General features: G+C 43.2%; 1 protein-coding gene across 1 annotated transcript in view; it reads left to right on the forward strand.

The window, feature by feature from the left end:
• VSTM4 (V-set and transmembrane domain containing 4) overlaps nucleotides 1-25999 on the forward strand; it is a 99373-nt gene that overhangs the window by 25536 nt on the left and 47838 nt on the right. The window contains exons 3-4 of the mRNA XM_054572377.1: nucleotides 14858-14926; nucleotides 22322-22429. Of these exons, the coding sequence (XP_054428352.1) occupies nucleotides 14858-14926; nucleotides 22322-22429 (177 nt within the window). The remainder of the gene's footprint in view (nucleotides 1-14857; nucleotides 14927-22321; nucleotides 22430-25999) is intronic.

Genomic DNA, 25999 nt, shown 5'->3' on the forward strand with positions numbered 1-25999 from the left:
TGGGGAGGGACCTTTGTGTAGACCAATGTCAAAAGCTGCCTGTGACTGGCCCTGAGCAACCTGTTTGGAGCTACAAAGCAATCCACAGTTTATGGCTGCTTCTGCTGGGCCTGGGTATGTGTGGAAAGGATCTGGCTATGCACCAAAGCCAGCTTTTACCAGCACCAGGCCCTGGGGCAGGCCAGCAAAAGTCCCAAGAGTCCTGAGATCCAGCTTTACCTACCTCAATCTTCTGGCTGCTTGTTAGGCTCAGCCACTGAAAGGGCTTCTGGCAGTACTTGAGTTGCATGAGATAGGTTCTTAGTGAGTCAGCAGGTAGGGATGACTGGTTTTCTTCAGATTGACACAGGTTCACACTTGATGCCAGTGCTTGTTCTGGGACAAATCAGCAAATGTATCAGGATATAACAAGTATAGGTGCCACCTGCTGAGTGCTTGCATACCATTGTGGTATAGCAGGGTCTCAGGGAGTTGTCAGGGTAAAGCCAGCAGAGTTTATCAGTCCCTAACAGACCAAGATTTGGCTGTGCAAAGGGATGGCTCTGCATCTGTCTAAGATGTGGGGGGAAAATTTCTTCCATCCTAGAGCTATACTTCTCAGTATGTTCCAAAGTCTGTAAGGAACTTGATCTCCATAGGGAGTTCTGGGGGGTTGTTGATCAGGCTTGGGGCAATGTTGCAGGCGGAGAGGTGGCCCCAGCTCCAGAGCCACACAACCAAGTCTGTCCTGGGTTTTCCATGATTTTTGCAGGGCAGACCCACCAAGAATTGAGATGGTAGGACCTCCAGGAGTCCAGAGGGTATAGCTAGTGAATCTCCCATGATGGAGAGGTGCCAATCAGTTTCACAGGAAAGTTCGAGGGGAGAGCCTTCACTCCAAAGCCACACAGCTCAGTCACTGACACCTCCTGAGCCTTCCCAGAATTCTACACCTCAATCCAGGTAGCTGACTCCTCAGTAGGGTGAGGTGGTTGCTTTCCCCCAGACTGATGCCCTAGGAAGGGGAGTGCTCCACCCAAGAAAGATGGTGTCCATGGTGCAATAGAGTGACTCAGCACAGGGGGTGCTGGCATCTCTCCCTTCAGCTCTTTCCCCAGAGCCATAAACCCCATATACTCCTCACTCGATCTAGTCTACACCACCCTCCCTCTGCTGGACCCCAGGGTGAGTGGATGTGAATGAATTTTTTTTGTGATGGCCCTTAAAGAGGGCCCCCGAGTCTCTAGCAGACTCTTGACTGTTCCTGGTGGACAGAAACCCTACTAATTTTCACGTCCAGATGTTATGTGGGTGCCTTTTCCCAGCTCTGGTGCTTTGGGCTGGGGAACCTGGTTTGTGGTTGTGACCCCAACCTTCTTGGGGTGACCTTTACAGCTGATATATCCCTCCAGCAACTCAGCTGTCACCTGTGGGAGTGGAGTCAGTCCTTTTTGCATATCAGCTGTTCCTACCAGTCTCAATGCAAAGCTTCTTCTGCCAGTCCTTGGTGAGAAGACTCCTCTTTAGCCAGTTTTCAGGGTAATTACTTTATATTTTTGTTGTAATACCAGTTTTGTCTTGGGAGGAGGTGAGTATCTCTTCCACCTATTCTGAGGCCATCTTGGATCTCCTCTATCTTACTTTTTGGATATAGCCTTTTTTAATTGTTTCTCAATGATATCTGCAAATTTACATCTCATTACTTTTTCTTACCTTATTAAATTGGCTGGCACTTTAGAGGTAGTGAGTCATCTACTCATACTCTTCTTGTTGAAGTACTAGGAATTTTAACTTTAGCACTTGAGCTTTTATCTTGATCACATTTTTCCATCTAGCTCATGTGGCTACTGTTAGAAACTGTCAATTACTTTGCTAAAAAACCAGCTTTGAGATATCCATGACGTTTTCATGATCCCCACTAGTAAATCAGAAAAGCAATTGGGTTTGGCCTGACAATGTCTCTTAGTAATATACTTTTTCCTCTTTTTATTTCTTAAAACCTTTATTTAAAAATCTATTCTAAAGAAATGAACTATTGAGCCATAAAAAAGATATTGAGGAAACTTAAATGCATATTACTAAGTGAAAGAAGCCAAAGTGGAAAGGCTTTCATACTGCATGATAACAACTCTATGGCATTCTAGAAAAGGCAGAACTTTGGAGACAGTAAAAACATTAGTGGTTGCCATGGTTAGGTAGGAGGGAGAAATGAATAGGTGGGAAGCACAGATGATTTTTACAGCAGAGATAACACTCTGTATGGTACTATAATGGTGCACACATGTCATTATTAACTTGTCCAAATCCAGGGACTGTTCAACACAAAGAATGGACCCTATTGTAAACTATGGACCTTAAGTGATGTGGATGTGTTAGTGTAGGGTAATTGAGGATAACAGTTGTACCATTCTGGTGGGGGATGATGATAGTTGGGGGAGGCTATGCATTTTTAGGGTATATGGGATATCTCGGTACCTTTCCCTCAATTTTTCTCTGAACCTAAAACTGCTTTTAAAAAAATGAAGTCTTAATAATAAAGAAAATCCATTCTAGAAACCTGTCATAGATAGATGAAAAGTCCTATAGCCTATAGTTTTAAAACCTATTTTTCCACTTCTTTGTTAAATCAAGAAACTGGCATGCCTCTTGCTGTTTGGCACTTTTTGCATTTTCCAGGACATCCCACTTTTCTTTAGCTGGAGTTCTTTTTGACCTGTGAATGATCACTTCAGAAAGGTCACAAGTTCTTCTTCTCTGAGGAGGGAAGGGATGAGAATGTCAGTGAGCCCACCAACTGCAAAGGTCATTACTGGGAAAGCTCCCTTGCCTGGCTGTTGAGTGAATTAAACTCATGAATATTATTGGGGTGCCACAACTAAATTATCATGAACATTGATTACAGTTTAGCATCTTTAGATTGTTTGTATATATTACTATGGAGTCAAATCTATTACTATAACACCAGTCCATTTTACTTATACTTTGCTTTGCTCTTTGGGGTGGGAGGGAAAGGGACGAGTTAAAGGGGTGTCCAGGGATTTGAGCATAACCTGCAGCCTGTCACATTTGTGCTGCATACCTAACGTGCAGCCTGTTACATCCATGCTGTGTAACTCAGATGGTGGCTGCTAACAAATCCAGCTCATTAGTTCTATGTTTGTAAAATGCTTTGCCAACGTCATGCAAAGTAAAAGCAATGAACAAAAACCTAAGAACAAAACAAGTAAGTGGCCCACCCCAATATCAACAGTATTATTTGCTTTACTTTGCTCTTTAAATTTTTGAGTTTCCTCCCAAATAGGGTTAGACTTAAGCATGTGTGTACGGTGATAAAGGAAAATAAGTAACGAATTACTGGGGGAAAAACGTATACTAATAAATGAATTTGTCTTGGCTTTTTCCTGGGGATACCCCTGAAAGTGTTTGGCTAAGAAACACAGGCTGTATCAATTTGGAGTAAAACGTATATTGTCATTTTATGTGTTAAATACAAAAGTTATTAAAATATGATGGAAAATGGGGATGTATTAAATTGGGGTTCATCTGCAATCCATATATGTGTGAGATCGGGGCGGGAGAGTTTTGGCTACAGTTATTGGTGCTGGTTGTCATAAAATGAAATGACAAATAATGAAGAATGTAAATATATGACCTTCTAGATGACAATGGAGTCATATTTGCTTACTTTAGAGAGTCTGTCATGCCAAGTGAACTTGTCAATGTCATTTTTATTACTGAAAGTAGAGGAAAAGGCACAGAATGTCACACAGTTCTTTCTTTGCTTGTGCCATGCTTCTCTCACTGAGTGAAAGCTCTGCCTGCAGGGAAAATGGGTTGACATGTCCTAAGTGAGACATGGCATTGAACCCTCAGGAGAGATTTCCAGTGGAAACCAGGAAGGTCAATGTTGGGTTTGATTTCATTTAATTGTTTTATCAATGACATTGAAAAAGGAGCACATTGCACCCTAATGAACTTTACAGAAAATACAAAATTGGCAAATGTTCTTAATGTCAGTGAGTAGCAAAACATAATAAAAATGAATCCAGAGAGGTAAGAAATATGGGCAGGAAATAACAGAATGAGATTCAATTTGGAAAATGGCAAAGTAATACATGTGGGGAAAATGGATCACAGACACTGTAGGATAGTCAACAGGAGGCTAAGAGGCTGTCTCTGTGAAGGGACTTCGGTGATGATGATGGTGAATTAGATGTGTATCTGCAATGTGATATGGCAGCACAAACAGCCAGTGTCATTTCCTTCCATGTACAAATTGTCCTGGTGTCCCTGAGAAGAAAAGCAGTTGTGTCATGTGTACTGTGCTGGTGAGACTGTAATGCAGAATATACAGTCCGTTTTGGGAACCTCATTTCTAAAAAGATACATTCAAACTACAGAAGAATGGCAAAAATGGTAAGGAAATGAGTGGCAGCCTTCAGAGACATGATAAGTTCAGCCAAGGAAATTTTGCTGGGCTCAGTGAAGAAATTGCACTGGAAAACAATATTGCCTACAGAGTTCAGCAGTTCTTGGTAGATTCATTTGCTCCTTCAATCAGTGGGCATTTATCAAGCACCTGCTCTGCTCTGGCCCTTGCTATGCTGGAAACTTGGGGACATATGCACGGATTTGTCCGTAGAGGTAGCAGGTGCATAAACAGATATAATGTCACAGTGTAAGTGCAATGATAAATGTGCAAACATTGTGGGATCACATAGGAAGACCCCTAGGCTGAAGGAGAAGGCAGTGCTTACACTGACACTGGCTTTTACGTAGGGCAGGGAATGGGAAGGAGAGGCATCTCAGTATGCTCAGTATGTGGGGACCCTACAGCAGTGGGTCAAGACTCCTGGAGCCTAAGCTGGGGTTCAGGGACAGCTATGGATAACTAGGGGAAGGAGGCAGGGTTGATGGTGGAAGGGCTTGCACCAAATATGAAGGAATTTACACTGGAGTAGGTCAGTATTCTCAGCCTAGCCTACTGATAAGCATCACCAGGGCCACTGTAACATGAAGACTCCCAAACCTCTGCCCAAGAGATTCTGGTCTGTTTGGTCTAGGATGGAATTTGAATGTTTAACATGCAGTCCAGGTGATTTTATCATTAAGAAGTTTGAGGAATCTTTGCTTTAGGCTGCAAAGTATTTAAAGTCTTTGGCTAGATCCCTCTCTTGGCTGTGTGGAACATGGATTTGGAGGGACCAGACTAGGGGGTGAGGAGGGAATGTTTTTCGTAGTTGTTCAGGCTTGACATGATGGAGGACTAAATTTGGAGGTAGGAATAGAGACATTAAGAGGTCAAATGAGAAGACTTTAGAATTGACTGGATGTGGGAAAGGGAGAGAGATTTGGGATAACAGCCAGGGTGATACCCACAGCTGACAGAGGGACAACAAGAGATGGAGCTGCTCCAGAGGGGACGTTTAGGATTGAGAGTGACATGGCAGGAGGCCATCCTGCACTGATGTCTAGTTGGCACATAGACACATGGGATGATGCTTCTGTCTGATCTGGCTAGTGAGAGCTGATTTCTGAGTCAGAAAGATGAAAGCATGGGGCTGTGTGAGATCCCCAATGGGTGGGGCCAAGGAGGGAGCCCTGGGAAGCACCAACATTTGGGGCAGCAGGAGGAGTGACTCCTCCTGGCCAGCCCATTGACCATGTAGAGAAGGTGGAGTGTCCTCAGCAGAAGAGCATCCTTGGAGAGTGAGGATACAGCAGCTCTTTCCCAGGATCCCAGAAAGTCAATCTGTACAAAATCCAGAGTAGCATAGTGGTTCAGGTGGGAGTGAGGGGTACTCACCTCTATCTCAGTAGCCTAGTAGCCTAGTGAGCCCTGTGTCCTCAGCTCTAGTGCCAACCAACCTGAGGTAACTGCTTCTAGTTCCTTTTTCATGAGCAGGTGAGATGCAGGTATGGGCCTCACTGCAGGTAACACATGGTGAAGGAACCCACCCAATCCCATGAATAACAGGGAGGTGGGTCCTTAGTGCCCCGCACCCAACACTGGAGGCACAGCAAGGCTGGAGTTGGTGGAACAAGGAAGTCAGAATGGAAATAAGGGGAGTATGAACAGATATTTGTGTACTTTCCAACAGGGAGACGAAGCTGCTCAGAGAACTCTCTCTTTTTCAGGGTGACTTATTTGTTTTGGGAGTGTTCAGGAGTTTCTGAATTGAAGATATCATACATAGACTAGTGCAGAGATTTCCATGTGTTCTTGGTTCTTGGTAGCCTTAGGCCAAAAGAAATAGCTAACAAGTTTTGCTTTTTAAGTAGTGGGGTCCAACAACATAGTATGTGTTTCTGTCTTAAAATATGGGAGCATAATATGTCCCTAGAGACTGAGATAAGCTGTTCTCTTTTGAATAAATTCCAAGGTCACTTTGAAGTGAGGGAAAGATTTGACATGTAGGGACCCAAATCTCTCCAATAAGTGCAAAATAATGTATCACTAGGTGTGGTAATTTTTTTTTTGTAATTAATTGAAAATGGTTGTTATACTCTGTCCCTGCAAGCACATAGGAGTGTCCAACCTGTGGCTGTTCTCCACACTTAGTGTTGGCAGGTCACTTGCTGTGCATCTGTTGGTGTACAGATTATAAATGAAGCTGGCTGTCTTCCCATTACTGGGGATCAGGATCCCCATTGCCCTCTACATGCCTTTCCCCGTCTCCACTCAGTGTCCCTACATCCAGGCAGTTCTGTCTGTGTTCTGTCTCTGCTTTTTAGTAATCCCTTGACTCTGTTCCCTAAGCTTTGGAAGTCTTGTAGCCTGTGTGCCTTTTCCATTCTGCTTGATAGCCCAGTGATCCTTACTTGTGTTCTCCTTGTCTTCTCCTGTCTCCTGTGATTTAATCAGTATTTCAGTCTAACCCCAAATAACATTTTAATAAGCCAAATTGTTATTTGACTTACGATCATATAAGTAAGCTTTAAATATGAGGAGTAGACAAAGCAAATGGAAGACTGTTACCTAAAAATATTTGAGGGCAAAGATGAAATTATAAAATAAGATTAGAGAGAATTTAATAATTGGATCTGAAAGTACTACCACAGGGAACTGATGTTTCAAGTTTCAGTGGAAGAAAGTAAATAATTCCTTTCTCTCCAGAGACATGGAGGAGATAATTAGGAATGAGATTAACTAAACATTGAGTGATACTGCTTAATTAAACAAGTGCACATCATGATGTTTAAAGTGTCAACAGGTCCAAATACTCAAATGGAACAAATTGACAACTGGAGTGTAATTTAAATACCACTTAAAACCTTTCTTCATTGTACCTACCCCCATTCTAACTGCTGTTGTTTAGGAAGAACTGAAGAGATTGAAAATAAACTGAGCAAATGTTTGGTAACCTGCCCTGGTTGATAAGCCTGTGGGCACTGTGCCTTGCCCCAAAAGAGGTAAGAGTGAAGAGGTTCGGTTTCCGCCCTCCTGGGGTGCCAGCCTCACAGTCTAGAGGAGGACATGTATGTAAATATGGGTATAAACAGATTGGACAGACATTATCAAGGTAGTTAATAGAATAAGAGTGAGAAAGGACTGTATAAGAAGGTGACTCTGGCAAGAGAGTTAGAGAGACAAGGGTGCATTCTTGGGGGAATATGAGAAGGTCGCCTGGGAGGATGTGGGATTTTGTTGGGGCCCCAGGGCAAGAAGGGCTATGACAGTTATTGGCCATGCCATGTCAGGAAACCAACTAGCCTGAGCAAAGATGTGGACAGGGGAGAAGAGGAATTTGCAAATGACTGGATGGAGTTGGATACGTATTTGTGGTTACTGAAGGCCAGGGTAGACTATGATAAAAGGAAGTTTTGGCATGGTGGACCTGGCCAGGGAACTTGACTCCAGAGACCCTGCCAGATTCTTCTTAAATGCATCCTCACCCCTGACACAGTGCATGGCACACAAAAGAACTCAATAACAGTTTCTCTGGATGAAAGAATGAATGACTGATCTAAACCCTTTGGTAAAATACCATTTTAATTAATGGCAACAAGGAGTGGAAGGTAATAGCAAGGAAAAATATAGCCCCATCATGGAGTTGTATCTGGAGAGGGCCAGTTACCAAGCCCTAAGTATCAAGTTTCTTAACCACTGGTTGGGGACACACCAATGGCCTTGGTATTCTGTTGCTGATTGCACTTCAGAATGCAGATTTCTTTTGCAACTGTCTCATCACCGTGGGAAGTCTATTAAATCTGTTTTTTGTTTGTTCTTTTTGTTTGTTTTTTAGAATTTGTCTTAGAGTGAATGCAAAGGAAAGAATGTCTTGAAATAGACAAAGCTAGAGCTTTTCTGTTTCTCATCAGCTGCTCTATCAGTGCAGGACTTTGTTTGGGCCCCAAGAGAGAGCTGCCTTTGGCCTGAGTCTTGGAGAGCAAGAGTGAATGAAAGCTACAGGCAAACTTCCGAGAGCAGAAATAGAGAAGGTCTCTGTGTCTCTGGCGCTTCAGTTACCTTCCTGGAGAATGCTGTCCCAGTAAATAGTGGGGCTACAGCTACATTTGGTATTTTCCCTGGGAACCATCACTGAATAAGAAGGGCCAGTGAACTGAGTACATCAATTTTTTAAAAATTTGGAGCAAAGGTTTTGACTCATCTTTATTTTATTTAAGGGTCTTTCCCTGTGCATATTTCATGCCACCAACCTCTTCCGTTTCCCATAGATTTTTCTCTCCAATTGATCTGTGTAAAACACTGCCTGAGGAAACTGAGGCAGGATGGTGTTTACTCTCTAGATTTGTATATCCTTGGATGAAAATTAGCAAGATCTACAAGCCAGGGATTAGGGCCTTAAATTCTGCCTCTATCCTTTTAACTAGAAAGAATTTAAGAATCACCTTCTGCTTAAGGTTTGAGAAATTCCTCCATTCTGTAAGAAGCTAAGAACTCAGAGGCTATAAAGTGAATCATAACAGACTCAAAGCATGTAATGCCAAAGCTAAAACATTGCATAGAAAGCTATCTCAATGGCCTCGTGTGCTGATATGCCCCCATCACTACTGAGGCATGCCTTCCAAGGGAGGAAGGGTGGTTGGGTAGGATGGGGCTCCTTGCCCTGGCATCTCTTTCCTCTCCCAGAATGTCATAATGTCGTGGTTCCAGCACTTTGACCCACCAATATAGTATAATGTTCGTTCCATTCACTCTTTCATTCAAAGTAACTGTGACTTGTTATAGCTGGGAAGGATTCTAGGAAGTGAAGAAAAGATATAATCCCTACACTTCAACTGGAGAGGTAGGTAAGAAATAAGATAAATAAGTAAAACAGGGTGAGACATTCTAAGGCAACACATTGAGCAGAGAGGGAGTGTGTGAAGCATTATTAAGATGATAATTGGAGAAGACCTTTCTGACTCAGATTTTCTCCAGTTTCCCAGTTTGAGTCAGCTACATGGGAAGACACATGGATCCTTTATACATGCCTGCCCTTTTCAAAAGAATGTCTAAAGCCATGCTCTTTACTTTGTATTTGCTGCACTGAAATATTACTATTTAAAGGGGCCCTTTGGAGTTCTTTGTAAATGACACTTGTGTGATTGGCTTAGTGCTTAGGTTTTGTCGTTAGTCTTGTTTTTCCTGGATTGAACTGAAGAGGCATTGGTTTAGTTTCTAGCCCTGGACCCTGCCCTAGGCTGTACAGAAGATTGAGGCCCAGGGTCTTGCTCCTTATGACTCGAATTCCCTGTCCCATGTCTCTGTAGACATGGTGCCCACTTTCACTAGGAGTGTGTGACGCAGGGCTTCTCTAAGTAGGGCCCAGGGACCTCAAGTTTCAGAATTTTCTTAAAGGTGTGCTCCCTAAGTATACAGATTCCTGAGCTCTCCCCAGATTTCTCAGACCAGAAGCTCAGGGCAATGCTTGGAAATCTCCATTTTAACCAGAATCACAATTACTTCTCCTAACACTAAAATTTTAGAAATCTTAGGCTTTGGTCGCTAAATGAATATCTGGAGAATATGGAGAATACTTTAGCTCAGACTGGCCAGCAGTAAGAAGAGAAAAATGAAGGCATGTCTCCCAGTCTCTGGGTGTTCCCTCATATCTTTGCCACTGCTCCCTCGGGCCTCCTTACTCCTACATTTGTGCTGGGCCCTCTTTACTCTCCTCTCCATTAACACCTGCATTCTGGAAGGCTTTCTGTGTCAGAAATGTGCACCCAACTTTGGATATAACCTATGGATGCAAATTGAGCTTCTTTAATTGTAGGATTCTTTACGAAAGAAATTTGGGCATAGGTGAATAGGTGGGAAAGAATAGTAGGGAAAAAGAGAGCCTTCCCAGGGCTTCTAAAAATCATTGTCCATCTATTCCATGAATGACAAGGTCAGTCCTTCAACACAGGCCCAGACAAAGATGTCAGTATCATCAGTGAACAGAGGCCAGGAAGGGAAATGGAGGCCCCTTGGCCCTGGGCATTGTCATTGTCACAGGGTCTTGGCATGAATTCAGGGGACATAATCTTCCGCAGCCTGTGAAACATGACTTCCCCAAGAGATTCAGGAATTCTGTTCAAGTTAGGAATCAAGGCTCTCAGTTTTCACACCTCTCAGAATGATGGTGTTCCCATAGGCCCCATTAAAGGGGACTTGACTAAGAGTCTTTCTTTCTACTCTGCTTCCTCCAGACATAAGACTGATATGATCTGTGTGTCTCGCTACCTCTGCACTGCATTCTTCTAGACTGTTTGATCATGGGCCACTTTTAACCAGTTCTTCCCAGAGGAGGCAAGACGTGGTGTCTGTCACAGCATGGCTCTCCTCTTGGGGAGGGGCCCCAGCACTACCTTCAGCTCTGGTATCTGGGCCACTGCCTCACCAGAAGGGCAGATGGGCTATGCCCTGGGTGCCAGGGTCCCAAGGATATTACAAAGCCATCAGTAGATCAGTTGAAGACAGCTTTGGAGTGTTCTTTAGTCCCTTCCCCACTGTGAGCTCCATGCAATATTTAAGTGGGCATGGGAGTCAAACAGAAACCAAATGCCTACTCTATGTTTTGTAAAGTTGTACTGAGAAAAGTGGTTTGACACTGAGGCCAAATGAACTTCCTTCTGCTTCCCTGATCAGTTGCACTACCCTCCTCCCTACCCTCTTCCAGGCCCTGAACCTGTGGGAGGAGGGGTTCCCAATACTGCCCACCTTCCTGGGACCTCTGGATCCAGGAAGCATGGAAAAGAAGAGTGCACCTGAGTGGCCTCAAGTAGGGCTCCCTGGGAAACAGGGCTAGTGACTCTCCCAGCAACTGAGGTGATGAGACATTCCCAAGGGGCATACACTGTCCACTCCCATGTTAGTTATTTGCTGAAAGGCCCGTCTCAGAGCACATGGAAAGACAGAGGTCACCCGGAGCAGGATGTTGACCACATTCCTCTTACTTGGAGAGGGGCAACTTGTCAGAAGCTCTCCTGGATCAGGGGTAAGGAGGAGGGTGAGTGAAGATGCAAGTGGGGGAGAGTCATGCAGTTTACTCCTTCCTGTCCTGCCTGCTCTTGGCCAGGGACTTAAATCCCATTACTCCATTACACAAAGGGGTGTGGCTCCCACCCACCATCAAAACCTTATAATACAACTCATTGGTTAAAAAGGCTGGCAGCATATGACCCCTAATCTTAGAGGGATTAAGCTGAGAACTGCCCCAGTCATAGGTAGCTGCAGAAGGTAAGGACTTCCAGCTCACCTAAGCTTGTGCTTAGGAAGAACTAGGACTTGGGTTATGAAGGGCTGCTGTTGCCTTCTTCCCAATTGTCTAGAGAAGTCTGGCTATCTCACAAGGTGAGGCAAACACAGTTGAAAGTGATGGGCTGTCACCTACTGATGGCTAGTCATTATAAACCACGGCACATGCTCCTTGATCAAGAGATTGCATTTTATCTCATGGAGTTTTTGACCAACATTTGTAATCTGTGATTGGAAAATTTGCCAGTCTTTCCTTGGTCAAACAAAATGTTTCCTCAAAAGACTTCATTCTCTGCTGTCCCATCTAGTCTTCGGTGGCCTCTTCCACTCAGCTTCCAGGTTAAATGTGGAGGGAGGTCTGCTAATAAAGTCAGTGGACCCACTGCTTGTCCACTACAAAGCCCTGCTATTATGTCGGCCTAGCTCTATCCAGGTGTGCCCTCATGGTTTGTGGTCTCAGACACGTGGTTTGACTGTATCAAATTCACTCTGAGATAGCAGGGGATTAGCAGCTGAAACAAGACAGTTATACAGAAACTTGAGAAAATTTCTGAAACTCTGGCAGAGTTTATGCATTATTTTTCTTTCTTGTAGGAACAGATAAGAGTATGACCAATGTTACTGATCAAAGTTTCTGCACTGTCACATAAAGTAGCTGCCCTGGGGGAGATGAGCATCCCTGAATTCCTCTCTTAGAGCCCCATCAGCTTAGAACCCCATCAGCTTAGAACCCTGGCTTGCTGGCTCTTTCTGCACACATCTCCATGTGTCAATTACAGAGATCTTACCTTCTGTCCCAAATAAGGCAAAGAGAGTTGTAATTGGACTAGATAAAGGGCCAAAAAATTTGAAAAGGAAAAAATGAAAGATGAATAAAAAGTGGTGTAAAGGTACTTGCCTTTGCTAGAATGGTAACAGCCTGTTTGAGCTGCAGACATTTAGCTACAAGGACAGGGAGCTCTTTCTTATGGACCATTTGAACAATTGAAGATTCACAGTTTGAGGCAAAGGGCTGACAGCAAAGGTCCATGCTGGAATTAGGTGTGGGAGTTAGAGCCAGGGATAAAATAGACTAAAATCCTGGTCTTAGAGAGCTAATGTCCTTGTGAATAGAGATTGCTCACTAGCACTGTTCTGAGCACGTCATATGTTTTAATACATTTGATACTCACACCCTGAGAGTAAGGATTTATCCCTGCATAACAAGGGGAGAAACTAAAGCACTGGGAAGTAAAGTGACTTTACCAAAGTCATACAGCCAGCAAATGACAACCTAGTGTTTCAACCCAGTGTACATCAGTTCACATCAAACTTTAAAGTGCATATGATTCACCCAGGGAATCTGGGTTTAGAAGCAGATCCTGATCCAGTAGCTCTGGTTTAGAACCCTAGTGATTCTGCACTTTTGACCGGTCCCCAGTTAACACTGAAACTGCTAGTCCGTGGAGCACACTTGAAGTGGTGAGGCTCTGGACCATGATGGTCTGAAAATGTAAGCAACTTGGAGATACATTTCTTTCTCATTTCAGTATTGTCTTCATTAAGACTCTTTGTAGTTAGCCTAACCTAGCCTAGGCTGTATTAGTTGAAGCTATAAAAACCCATTCAAGCTAATTCAAAAGAGAGGAAGGGGTAGTATAAGTGCATAGAGCTCATGGAATGCAAGGATAGCAAATGCAATACATCAGCCCTGTTGGAACCCAAAGTGCCATCAAGATCAAGCCTCTCAGCCCCATAGGGCCACTCACCTCTGCCTTTCCCTTACAGGTTCTGCCTTCTACGCTTTTCTGCTTGGCTGTTTTTCAGACACAACTTCCTGCCTTGTAGTCCATAGGTTCTTTCAGCCCCAGGGTTCACACAACCATATGTACTCTGTTTTTCAGTTTAAATTCTTGAAGGGGGTCTGATTGGTTGCTCTGGTAGTCAATGATTACAGGGCCTGTGGGTGGGGCAAATTAAGTAGGGAAGATGGAGGATAAATTGTATCTAATATCTCATGCAAGACCAAATAGCCACTGAGTTCATTCCTAGACTTACAGATTGCTTACCTTGTGGCGCTGTTAGAAAGAAATAGATCATTTATTTACTAGACACCTACCAGCTGTGAGGCAGTGTGCCAAATGATGGGGATATAGAGGTAGAAGATATGGCTTATGGTTTTAGGGAATTTAGGTTCCAATGGGAGAGGAGTTCTTCTCCAGTAATGACAGACTAACATAGCAGACCAAAACCCTCCTTCTGAGAACAATTAGAAAAGCTGAAAACATCTGTATTTCAGCTTTCCTAATTATATATTTATATTTCATAAATATGTTTGTATTATATAATTATACAATTATATATGTGCATATATATTTCAGCTATCCTAATTATTCTCTGAAGACCAACATAGACGATAGATGATAGACAGATAAGGTAGGTAGACAGGTAGATAAAATAGGCAGATAGATAAGTAGATTTCTTTTTATTTGAGCCCTAAAGTCTCTTCTCTAGAGCTCTTCAATTTGGTAGCCACTGATCACATGTGGCTGTTTAAAATTAAATTAATGAAAATGAAATACATTTAAAAATTCACTTTCTCAGTTCCATGTAAAAGACTAGCTTCAAAGCCACATGTGGCCAGTGGCTGCTGCTGTATGCACAGTCTGTTTCCATGACTATTGAAAGCAGGTACAGTGAATTCAGTGATTAACCACTGATTGAAAAGTGACAAGACAATGTAATCTGAGAATCAGATTCCCGCTGCTTTGTGTGACTGTCTTGCATGGAGAATGGTGCTCAGAGCACTAACCCTGAGTCATCAGGTGATCTCAGGCTTCTCTGTCTTGGGATATCAAATGTAAAATAAATAATGTTTTGGTTCTTGGAATTCCCATTGGGGAACTCTTTATTTTGCAAAAATTTGGGGCAATTGGGACTTCTACTGAACTGTGTCCCAGCTTTGCCATTTAATGACTTTAAATAGAAATCTTAATACCCCTCCAGTGCATCAGCTCTTTTAGTTGTTACGTGTAAGTCATTGCACCTCTCCATGGCCGGTGAATCTTGACAATTAAATGTGGTTTTGCAAAAGTGAAAATTACTTATAAAAAGTGCCATATATGCCATATAGCATTGTTTTGGATTGCAATGTGGGCCTGGTCCATTGCTATTCTACTTCATGCTATGCTGTTTCTCTTTGTCTTACAGTGATTTCCCTCAAAGCTTCGGAAGATTCATCCTTTGAAAGGAAGAAAAAGACTTGGGCATTTTTTGAAGGTAAAACTTACTTTTTTTATTATAAGATGCTACCTCACTTTTAGATAATAGGAAAGGAATAGAATAGGAGGAACTTCTTAGTTTTGCCATGTCAAGTTGTTTGCTAGCCCTAAACTTACTCAAGAGTAGGACAGGGATTTCTGTGGGTATCAGCCAAAAGGTTTTGAAAAAGTAGAGGTAAAAGCTCCAAACTGCATAATTTGGGGTTGCTTTATTTGTTTTGCTCCAGAATTCCTAATCTCAGGTGATATTAGGGTGGGGTCTTAAAGTAATATAAAAATGGAAAGTACATCCACTGAACTAATTTTATCTCAGATTCTTAAGAAATTTGTGATTCTAGAAACAGTTTGAAACCCTTAAGCAAGTGATTTTTGACCCATTTTAGAATCACCAGGGGATCTTTGAAAACACTGCTGCCTGCACTACATTTCTGGAGATTCTGGTGGTGGTAGAACTTGTTGGAAACTCTCCAAGTGATTCCAGCTTGCAGTTGGGCCTCAGAACAATGGTTCTACGCTGGTCTTGGACTAGCAGCATAAGCATCAGTATCACTTGGGAGCCTGTTGCAGATGTAATTGTTGGGCACTGCCCTCACTGAATGAGGAACTCTGGGTTGGTGCCCAGCCATTGGTGGGAGGGGTTCTGATATAAGCTCCTGCTTGAGCCTTGGGGGCAATGATTCTCAACATGAGGAATTTTGTCTCTCCAGGGGACATTTGTCAACACATGAACCTATTTCTGATTGCCACAGCTAGCATTTTGGTGCTACTGGCATCTAGTGGGTCGGTGCACAGCCTACAGTGCACAGGGAAGCTTCCCGCAACAGAGTGATCTGGCCCATAATGACAAGCCTGTCAAGCTTGAGAAACCTTGCCTTCAAGTAAGGAAAGCCACAGAAATATCACAAAATGGTTGAGGACTGTGACCACAAACAACGAAAGAAAGGGTTTTGTGAGTTCTCAGGCAGAGGCTTTGATCAGTACAAAACTGATTAACATTAAGAGGTGATTAGGAAATTGAGAAGGAAATTGAGAGGTGAGAAGGATCTAGTGAATGCAGGGCAGTTATTGATGAGAATGACCTTGTGAAAAGGACCTTAGGAGATGTGTGTGCCTTGGGGCTTCACCATTCTCTTTTGTTAACAGGTGTGGTGGAAGCAAAGCTTGCCCTAGGAGAGAACACTTGGAGTTAAACCCACCTGCCAAAAGATAGATAAAAGCAGTGGATTGAGGTGCTTTCTCTTAGAAAAATGTAACCATAATTATGAAGTTAGTTTGCCAACCCTAAACTGTCACCCAGGTAGGCCAGGAGGATTTACTGTTTTGTGCTGAAGTCATAAATACACATTGTGTTCCTCAGATTGCACTTCACTGTCACAGTGATTCTTTGTATGCCCTGCTTTTCTTCTGCATGTACTGTAGTTGCCTTTCTTTATTTGATGACTTTCTGGAAAAATAACCCCAAATTTCCTCCCTTAGCCCTTCATTCAGTGTGAATGTCTGTCCATTAGCAAAAACACAAAAGTGACTTGACTCCTCACAGGAGAAAAAGCGATTGATTTAGCTCCTTTTTCTGTGATGCAGGCACTGCGATGGGGGGCAGTGTTGGAGGCCCTAAGGCAGGTCGCTGGCAGCCGTGAGGGGGGAGCCCTCTTTATCATCAGATATATAAGAATCTCTGTGGGTTTCTTAGTAGTAACCCAGACTCTGTGCTCCCTCCTGAGAGTCTGATTATTACATTTAGAAAGAGATCCAATAATTTCCACTTTATCAGGGCTGGAGGTATTTTCAAAGACCAACACTATATATTTGGAAGGATTGTAACAGTTTAGTCTCCATACACCTTGCCACATAATCAGCATCTCTAAAACACCTTGTCTGATTAATAATATTTGATAATTCATGTGTGGCTACAGAACCTTTACTCTCTACCTCTCTACACCATGTCCATAGCTCAGTATGCCCTCTCATCGTGACACAGAAAACTAGGTCCCTCTGAAAAGCAGACTAGGCATTCTCACTCTGCATGACGCGTCTGTGCAGCTGTTTCCACAGTGCTTTTTTCTGATGATTTCGGCATCACTTTCCCTGGGTTTTGCTTTTTGAACCCAGGCACAGTGTTGGTGAGGTCAGGGGCACAACTGAAGTTCCCTGGCGCCTGCTCCCAGCCCTTTGCCCTTTTGTTCCTGGACGGGAGAACTGCAGTAGGGCTTGTCGGAGGATATCCATCCATCCTCCTGGGCTTAGTTGGGCCAGGTTGTGCACCTCAGCACAAAGAAAGGCATTGTCAGGCCTCTCGGAAGTTTCTGGAGGGAGTTAAATTCCCTCTGGGCTGTTGCTCAGGTATTTTGCCCCAAGCAAGATGATATTATAGGCTGGATAAAAAATAGCAGAAGTACACAGTTTTCACCACAGAGCTGTGATCTCCTAGGCATTGGCATTTGCTCTGGAAATGTAGAGGACTGACATTAACTTTCTAGATTCAGAGGTTTGGGAGCATTGTGTTCCTTCATTGTGCTGAGGAATGCTGGGATCACCAGATTTCAGAGCAGCTCTGAATACCCCAGCAGGTCTCAGGTTGCCCAGCAACAGGTGCTGTCTGCCTTTTTGGGGGTGTACTCTTCCTGGCCTGTTGTGGCTTGGCTTTCTGGAAGGGTGGGAGTTGGCACACAGATACTGTGCACCCCATCTCAGCCTCCCAGCCTTGTGATCATCACTCTAGCCTGCCGGCCCCACCATCTGCTTCAGGGAGGCCTGTGCTGGGGGCTATGGGAGACATTTTCTGTGTGGCAGCTTGCAGTTGAGCCTAAAAATGACAGTGGTGCCTTTGGAAGTCCGATGGCAAAAAACAAATGTGCAAATGAATTTGGGGAATATAATAAGATTTTTAGAATTATTTTGAATATGCGGGTAGATGTGGTATTTTAAAGGGGAATCCCAGATATAGTTACATGCAGATGTTTTGTTAAATTTGGACCTGAAGGCTTGGATTCAATCTCTGGACAAGCATTGTTCGGCTGGGTCTCTTTGAAAACCTTTGAGCCAACATTTATAATTAGAGAGGTTTTTACCTAGAAGTTAAAGGCATCAGACTGGCTTTCCAGCCAAAGAATGGCTGCCTGTCAGGCAAGTCAGATTTGCCTGTCAAAATTGGCCCTGAAATCTTAGGAGATTGTGACACTGGCTTAAATGGCTCAGGACTTAACCTTTTTTTTTTTTTTTTTTTTTTTTTTTGCATAGTCTCTATGCAGCAAAAGGAAAGCTGGGAACAGAGGGGAAATAAGAACTTTTACAGAGGATAATGTTTGCTGCCCAACCTAGGGAAACTCAGGTTTTGGGTTTTATTATTTTTTTAAAATTTATTTTATTTTATTTTTTAGCTTTTCTTTTCCTGCAAGGCCACACTTTAAGGTTCACGTAGCTTCAAGAACACAACAGAGCACAGGCACAATTCATCTAAGGCCTGTGGGGACTCACACATGGACGGCTGGTGCCTGCTGGCCAGTGTCCACTGCCTGGACGGCCTATGTGCTTGGCGGTTAGCTGAGCCTTCCAGACTGGCCAGATGTTTTATGATTTTGTATCTACAGCTGCCTGTGGGGAGCCTCCTTTGTGCCACGTTGAGGAGGCTGTGATCTAAAACCCCAACATCGGCCTGTGGGAGCCTCTGGCCTCCTGCCACAGATGTCTGCATTATGCTTCTGGGGACACGTGGGAGATTCTCCCATGGCCTTGTCCCTTCTGGGTTTCTGCAGTCCCAGAACCAAGGAAAGAGTTTGGATGAGGTGAGCCTGTGGATCATGTCGTTCTGCTCCAGTGGCACAGAGTAGGACAGTTTTTCTCCATTCCAAGAATGAGACTGAAGCCAAATTTTCCTTCCTTTTAGTCTAGGGGCCTACCTCTCCAGAATTCTTTTGAGGCAGATGTTTGTCCACCTAGCCCACATCTGTCTGCCTGGCACTGTGAGAACACTCTTCCCCATCCTCTTGTTCCAAACATGACCCTACAACCCTGTTCCCAGAGAGTCTGTCCGATGGGGTAGAATCCAGGACTGGTCACATGTTCTGCATATTCTGGCCTAGCCTGTATCCTGTCATGTAGCCTGCTCTGTGACCTCTGCTCTGTCCCTCAGAGTTTCATGTGTTTAAATGGAGGCCCAAGCCTCCCTCCTAACTCTGACTACTTGCAAGGTGCTCTACCGTATTAATCTATAAATCTGAGACACAGGAATCTCTATGGAAAGGCTGTTTTAATTTTGATTATAGGAAAGAGTTTTCTCTCTTTCTGTCTCAAACTCCTCACATACCATCGACCAGTTTGAATCTTTTAATCTGTTTTTGCCCTTACTATCCCCTGAATTAGCTTTATCCCAGGACTTTTCTAGTAGCTTCCTAGTGGGAAAACCAATGGGTTTCTTCCTGTAGTTCCTAATGCTGTTAAAGAATCTCTACTCAACGTTCTACTCTCTTGGCTTCTAATATCTCACCCATCTCTGCTTCTAGGGCTGGCTCTCAGCTCCCTCTGTAGAAAACACTACCCTGCTCCCTTAAATATTAGTGCAGGTACTCTCTTCACTTGCAACCTTCTCCTGTTATGCTTTCCACTTTTTTTTTTTTTTTTGCCCAGGCCCCTAAGTTTCCAGGAACAGAACCCCACTCAAAGTAGCATAGGCAAAAAAAAAAAAAAAAAAAGCTGACTGAGCCTAATACCATGGGAGGTATTAGCTCAAGGCCTCAGTTGCACTGGGCTTTCCTGGGGCAGGAGCTGTGGAGGGAGAGTCAGAAGGAAGCTGAGATGTCTGATTCCATCCCATTCTCCCTCCTTCTTTCTCACTGACCATAGGAAGCCTTACCTGCTTCTCCAGGCTCACCATGGAAGCCTGCCATCCTGCCACTCCTAACATGCTTGCTTTTTTAGTTAAGCACTTACCTAACTGCTCCTCCAAGTCCCAAGGGCTTTGCAAAGGTGAGTTCCTGCTGACCAAGCAATTTTACTTCTAGGAACTTAATCTTAAGAATATGTGAGAGATGCATTACAATTTAAGCTTATAAATGCTAATCATAGAATCATTTCCTATATAGAACTGTTAGAAACACTTTGAGTAGCCAATAATGAAGATATCAAGTCACTCATATTAATATGATAAACTTTTATCATTTTTTAAAAAACAGTTCAGAATCATTTTTTGAAGAGAGCTTAATGAGAAAATGAGATTAAACAAAAATCAATATGTGAAACTATAGGATTTTAATTTACCATTATACACATATACATCTTAATGGACACCAAATGTTAGCAGTGCTTACTTCAGGGTGATGGAGGCTGAATACTTTTTTTCTCTCTCTCTATATTATTTTCTCTACATATTTCTGCATTTTTCTGTGATATTTTAAATATGATCAGAGCAGAATCCCAGTCCTCTGGGAATCCCGTCTCAGCCCTTGCAGACTGGGTTGTGTCCCTTCTCTGCCTGTTCCTAGTATTGGGCACACATTCCTATTGTTGTCGGTACCAAGTGGCCTCTGATTTCCTGATGAGAGGACCTCTGTATGTTCATTGTTATATTTCTCATATCTAGGATTGTGTTGAACATGGCTGATTAATGTCTATTGGCTAAAGAAATTTAAGTCAGCAGAGAAACATTTTTGCTACGTTCAGTCATTTTCCAAGTCTAACCATCTGTGGCATTTTGCTGAAAAGAAGGTTAAAATAAAGGTTTTGGCTTTCTTTTCCATTTTCTGAGCGTTTTATCAGTCAGATTGGTGATAAAGTTGATCATTGGAGTTTCAGAAATGGATATGTATTGTTATGGGCTGAATGTTTGTGTCATCCAAAATTCATGTTGAAATCCTATCCCGTAATATGATGGTGTTTGGATGTAGAACCTTTGGAAGGACATTGTCATGAGAAGGAAATGCCAAGTGTGACATTAGTCTCCTTATAAGAAGAGACCCCATGAGAGCTTGCTTGCTGTTGCTCTGTTCTCCACCATTTGAGGATACCAAGAGATGTTTCTAAATGAGGAAGAGAGCTCTCACCAGACAGCCAGTCTGCCAGCACCTTGATCTTCTGAGAAATAAGTGTCTGTCACTTAAGCCACCCAGTCTATATTTTGTTATAGTAGCCCAAACTGATTAAGACATATATGAACATGTTCTAACTATTTGAACTTAAAATTTATTTTGTTCATGATTAGCATGTATTTCTAAGAAATGATACAAACATAGATCTTTTGTATTGTTTTGTACTCTGTACCTAATTTCTCCCAATGGTAACATCTTGAAAAACTCTAGTACGATATCACAACCAGGATGTTGACATTGATACAGCCCAAACACAGAACATTCCCATCACTACAGGGCTCCTTGTAGCGAAACCCATTTTCCTCCCAATTCCTCCATAAAATCATACAGTATGTAACCTTTTGGGATTATTTTTTACTTAGCATAATTCTCTAGATATTCATCCAGGTAACTGCATGTGTCAGTGGTTTGTTCCTCTTTATTGCTGAGTAGTATTCCCTGGTGTGAATGCACCTTAGTTTGTTTAACCAGGCACCCACTGAAGGACCTCTGTACTGTTTTTCAGTTTTGGCTATTATGAATAAAGCTGCTATAAACATGCTTGTACAGGTTTCTGTGTGAAAGTAAATTTTCATTTCTCTGAAACAAATGCCCTGGAATATAACTACAAGGTCAAATTCTAGCTAGTTGTAGGTGTGTCTTTTAAGAGACTGTGGCGGTAGCATTTTATATTTTCACCAGCAATGACTGCCTGACCTAGTTTACCTATATCCTTGCTAGAATTTGGTATTGTCACTATATTTATTTTACCTGTTCTGATAGTTGTGGTATATTTCACTGAGGTTTAACTTTGCATTCTTCTAATGGCTAAGGAAGTTGAACGTCTTCCCATGTGCTTATTTGCCACTTGTATATTCTCTTTGGTTAAGTGTGTCTGTACGTTTCTGCCCATTTTCTAATAGGATTGTTTATTTTTTACTGTTGAGCTTTGAGTGTTCTTTATATTCTAGATACCAGTTCTTTGTTTAGTTTGTGGTTTGCAGATAGTTTCTCTCAGTCTGTAGCCTGTTTTTTCATTCTATTCATATGGGCTTTTATAAAGCAAAATATTATAATTTGATGAATCAAATGTAGTCACTTTTTCTTTTATGGATGATCCTTTTGGTGTCAAGTCTAAAAATTCTTTGCTTAGTCCTAGATCCCAAAGGTTTTTCTTCTAGGTTTTCTCCAAAAGTTTTCTAGTTTATATTTTACATTTGGGTTTGTGGTTCATTTTGATTTGATTTTTGTAAAGTATGTGAAGTTTATTTTATTTGGCACATCTCCTCTGATGCACATCATCTTGGTAATCACCACTGTGTCCTTGCTTTCAGATCTCTACGTGTATGCTGTGCTCGTGTGCTGCGTTGGGATCCTCAGTGTTCTGCTCTTCACCCTGACCATTGTCTGGCAGTCTGTGTTTAGCAAGAGGAAGTCCAGAGGTAATAGAACAGAAAGGTCATGTCTGGAATGAGAGCACAGCCAAACCACAGACAGCAGAAGAGCGCTGAGCAAAGTACCACCTTGGCTGAAAAAGGCATCATGAGTCAGGAATTATGTACCTATGGCTGGTGAGCCAAATGAGCAGGACTTGCCTCCCTTGCACTCTGCTAAAATCAACTGTGACCACTGTTGACATCTCTTAAATCCTCTTTTTTTCTTAAATCCCTTCCTTCTTCTGTTTTAAGGGCCCTTGCTTCTGCCATTCTCCCAGAAGAGGCTGCAGGTCAGATGAGCCTGGGTTTGATTCTGGCTCTGCCACTTAAGACAGTTTTGAGAACATTTTCTTAGCCACTCTCAACTTCAGATTCCTCATTATGATTTTTAGTGGGATTGATACCACCTTACTTAGTTTGAATGTTGTTGGAGTGTTTATAATTTAAGTATAATGCGTGGTGTTGTGCCTGACAAGTGGGTGGGATTATTAGAGCTTTCTCTTCCCTTTCGTCCCACCTAGTCTGAGGGTTTTCTTGTTCTTTTTGGTGTCCCTGTTCCCCTGGACTGTCCTTTCCCTTCTCTCTTCACTCTTTTTTCTTTGTGACTCTTTTTCTCCCCATGACTACTGTTTGCTTTCTGTCTCTAGCCTTCCTCTCACCAAGCCCCAGTATCACATTTCCACCAGCTCCTGTACCTTTCTTCTGAGGAACCCTCCCTGCAACCCCTTTTAGAATTTATGAAACAGATGAGGACCCTGTAGTTCCCCAAGATGATCTGGGTAAGAGCTGGGCTTGAACAATACACCATTTTGGTTCAAATGGTGACTCTTTACTTGGCAGCTGATGACTTACCCACCGTGCCTTACTCTTCCCATCTAAATAATGGGGAAAAGAGTAATATACCAGTCTCAGAGGATTATTGTGAGAATTAGGTTTAAAAACTAACAAAAAGAAACCCTTAACACATTCTGGCTCCTTGTAAGTGTCTTGTATTTATGATGACACATAGTTATAGTTATACATAGTTACTCTTAGCCTAAGGTCATAAAGTTGGGAAGCATTAGACTTGGTGATCATGGCTTAAGGGGACAGTCAAACAGGGAAACTGAATAGTGTTTCCAGAGGGAACTCTCCTTAGAGGTTCAAGCTGGGTTAAGGGAACCAGGGAGGGAGGGAGGGGCAGGCACTCATGGATCAGTGCCTGCAGGATGCTGTTTCTACCCTAGACCTCGGGGGATGTGGGAGTAGAGGTTTCTGGAACTTGTAATAACTGCAGCTGTGGAAGAAGAGTCACCAAGAGGAGCCTTAGAAGAGGCACTCAGGCAGTGACAAGCCAGGAGGCAGCAGGGAGGGAGCTAGCAGCATACATTCCTCAACCCCTCCCTATCTTTTCCTCCAGATGTTCCACTGTTGCTTCAGTCCCATCAACCAGAATCCATAGAGCGGTGCCTAGAAGACAGCCCCCAGGGGCCAGAGCATGGTGGAGAAGGGTGGACAGGGACCCAGAGAGGTGTCTCGGGACACCCAGCACACTGAGCACCTGTAGATGGAGTGAGGGCTGTAACCAGATCCTTCTCCTCCCCAGCCTGTGCCCTTCCCACCAGGCTCTGTGTGTGACTCTGCACTGTGCTCTGAGAGCTGTTCTCCATGGTATCTTCCCCCCTCACCAGCAATTCCCGAGCTTTCCACCTGCCCCAAACCCTTGACTCCTGAGAGCTCATGTCCCATGTTGTATATGTCCCTTCAGAAGGACTGTGTGTGAGGCACAGACCATGTGTCTGATCCATTTTCCTGTAAATTGGCTCATGACAGCTGCTCAACAAGTGGTGGACAAATGGGTTTGGTTTCCACGTGCTTGGCTCCGATCTCTGGGAGTTGGGAAGCCACACAGGCAGACTCCAAGTCTGTTTTGCTCTAAAGACATGCCCTCCTGGGCTCAAGGGCATGATAGAGTATCTGCTGTGAAGTGCAGGCCATATTAGTGCTTAGGTAGAAGGAGGAAAACAAAGCAAGGCAGTTCAGGAGACAACTTTCTCCTCCAAAGCCAGCAAGGGCAGATCAGGCCTCGCCCATAGCAACTGAGAACCCAGCTCCTAGCTGCCCTTGTCTATGCCCCATGAGTGGGCTCCAGATGGCTTTGTGTGCACAGTGCCCAAGGCCCCATGCTGCCTAGTGCTTTGCCTGAACAGCTGCTGTGGGCCAGATCCCTGGCTGGCTCCTCCACATTTTGTTCTCATGTAATCCTCACCACCAGTCTGAGATCACAGCCCAGATCACTTCCATTTGACAGACAACACAGCTGAGGAGCTTGAGGAAGTCTTGAAACAGGGAGTGCCCAAGCCTAAGCCAGCCTGCTCCCTAGCCCCCCACATTTCTATTTAAGAAAACCTCAGCCCTCTGGGGGCTTCCCTTGTGAAGGAGTTTACCTTCAGCCTTCCATGGTGATTGTTGCTGAGGTCCTTCCCAAAGAACAATTCATCGCTCCTGCAGTCCCTTGGCGGCTTGGCTTTGGTTTGGTGTAGCTGCCTCCAGCAGGCTGACATCCTGTAGCCCAAGCAGGATAGGTCCTGTCCCATGGACCTTTAAGAGCCAAGCCCTAGGTCCCAGCTACATCCTGGGTTCATGGACCGAGTGTGAACGGCGGCCCAGTATTCACCCCCACTACACCCCTTAAAGCAGCACGCTGTCCCAACGTTCAGAAGCAGCCCGTTCACCTGGGAACCTGCTCAAATGTAGATTCTGATTTGGTATGTCTGGGCAAGCCTCAGAGTCTCCATTTCCACTCAGATCCCAGGTGGTGCCACCACTGCTGGTTTGGGCCCGTACTTCGAGTGGCAAGACCTTAGAGCAAGTTCTTTGTAACTTTATGATGCCCAGAACTCCCTTTGTACCAAATATATTGAAATGATCCTATTGCTATTTTGAAATGAAAGTCATAGATAAGATATGCTACCTGTAGCCACAAAAATCAATTTAATGTTCTAACTATAACATTGGTTTGGCCAAAAGGTCTGTTCAGTTTTTTCCATAAAATAAAAAACATTTTTCATTTTCATCAAAAACTTTATTGATTTGGATATTTTGAGTATGTCAGCTATGTTCTGCTATTGGCTTCTAGTGGGTAGAAGCCAGGGGTGCTGCTAAACGTCTTCCAGTGGATAGGTCAGCCCCATAGCCAAGAATTATTTGGCCAAAATGTCAATAGTACCAAGAAACTTCACAAACCACTTTGGCAACTTTTGATCAGTCACAGTGCCTCTTCATACACAGCACAAATCTTTTTTTGTGTTTCAGTTGTATTTTTACCTTTCTTGAAATAATGAAGCATAATATGCCAAAAATGTTGCATATTTTCCATCTTTAATATTAAAATGGCTGCACAGAAATTCACCAATTTTGGTAAGTGCTTTTAAATGCATGCTGATATGACAACTGTCACAATACAATCTAACAAAATTGTTTCAAATGAAATTAAAGACAACTAAGCACTACTAGAGTCATCATACAGAAAAAACACGAACTTTTTGGCCAACCCAATATAAAGGAGAAATAAATGTAAAATAATTTATAGCACAA

Source organism: Pteronotus mesoamericanus, unplaced genomic scaffold, assembly GCF_021234165.1.
Source record: "Pteronotus mesoamericanus isolate MK-2021 breed Mesoamerican mustached bat unplaced genomic scaffold, CSHL_Meso_final contig_230, whole genome shotgun sequence".
Taxonomy (NCBI): Eukaryota; Metazoa; Chordata; class Mammalia; order Chiroptera; family Mormoopidae; genus Pteronotus; species Pteronotus mesoamericanus.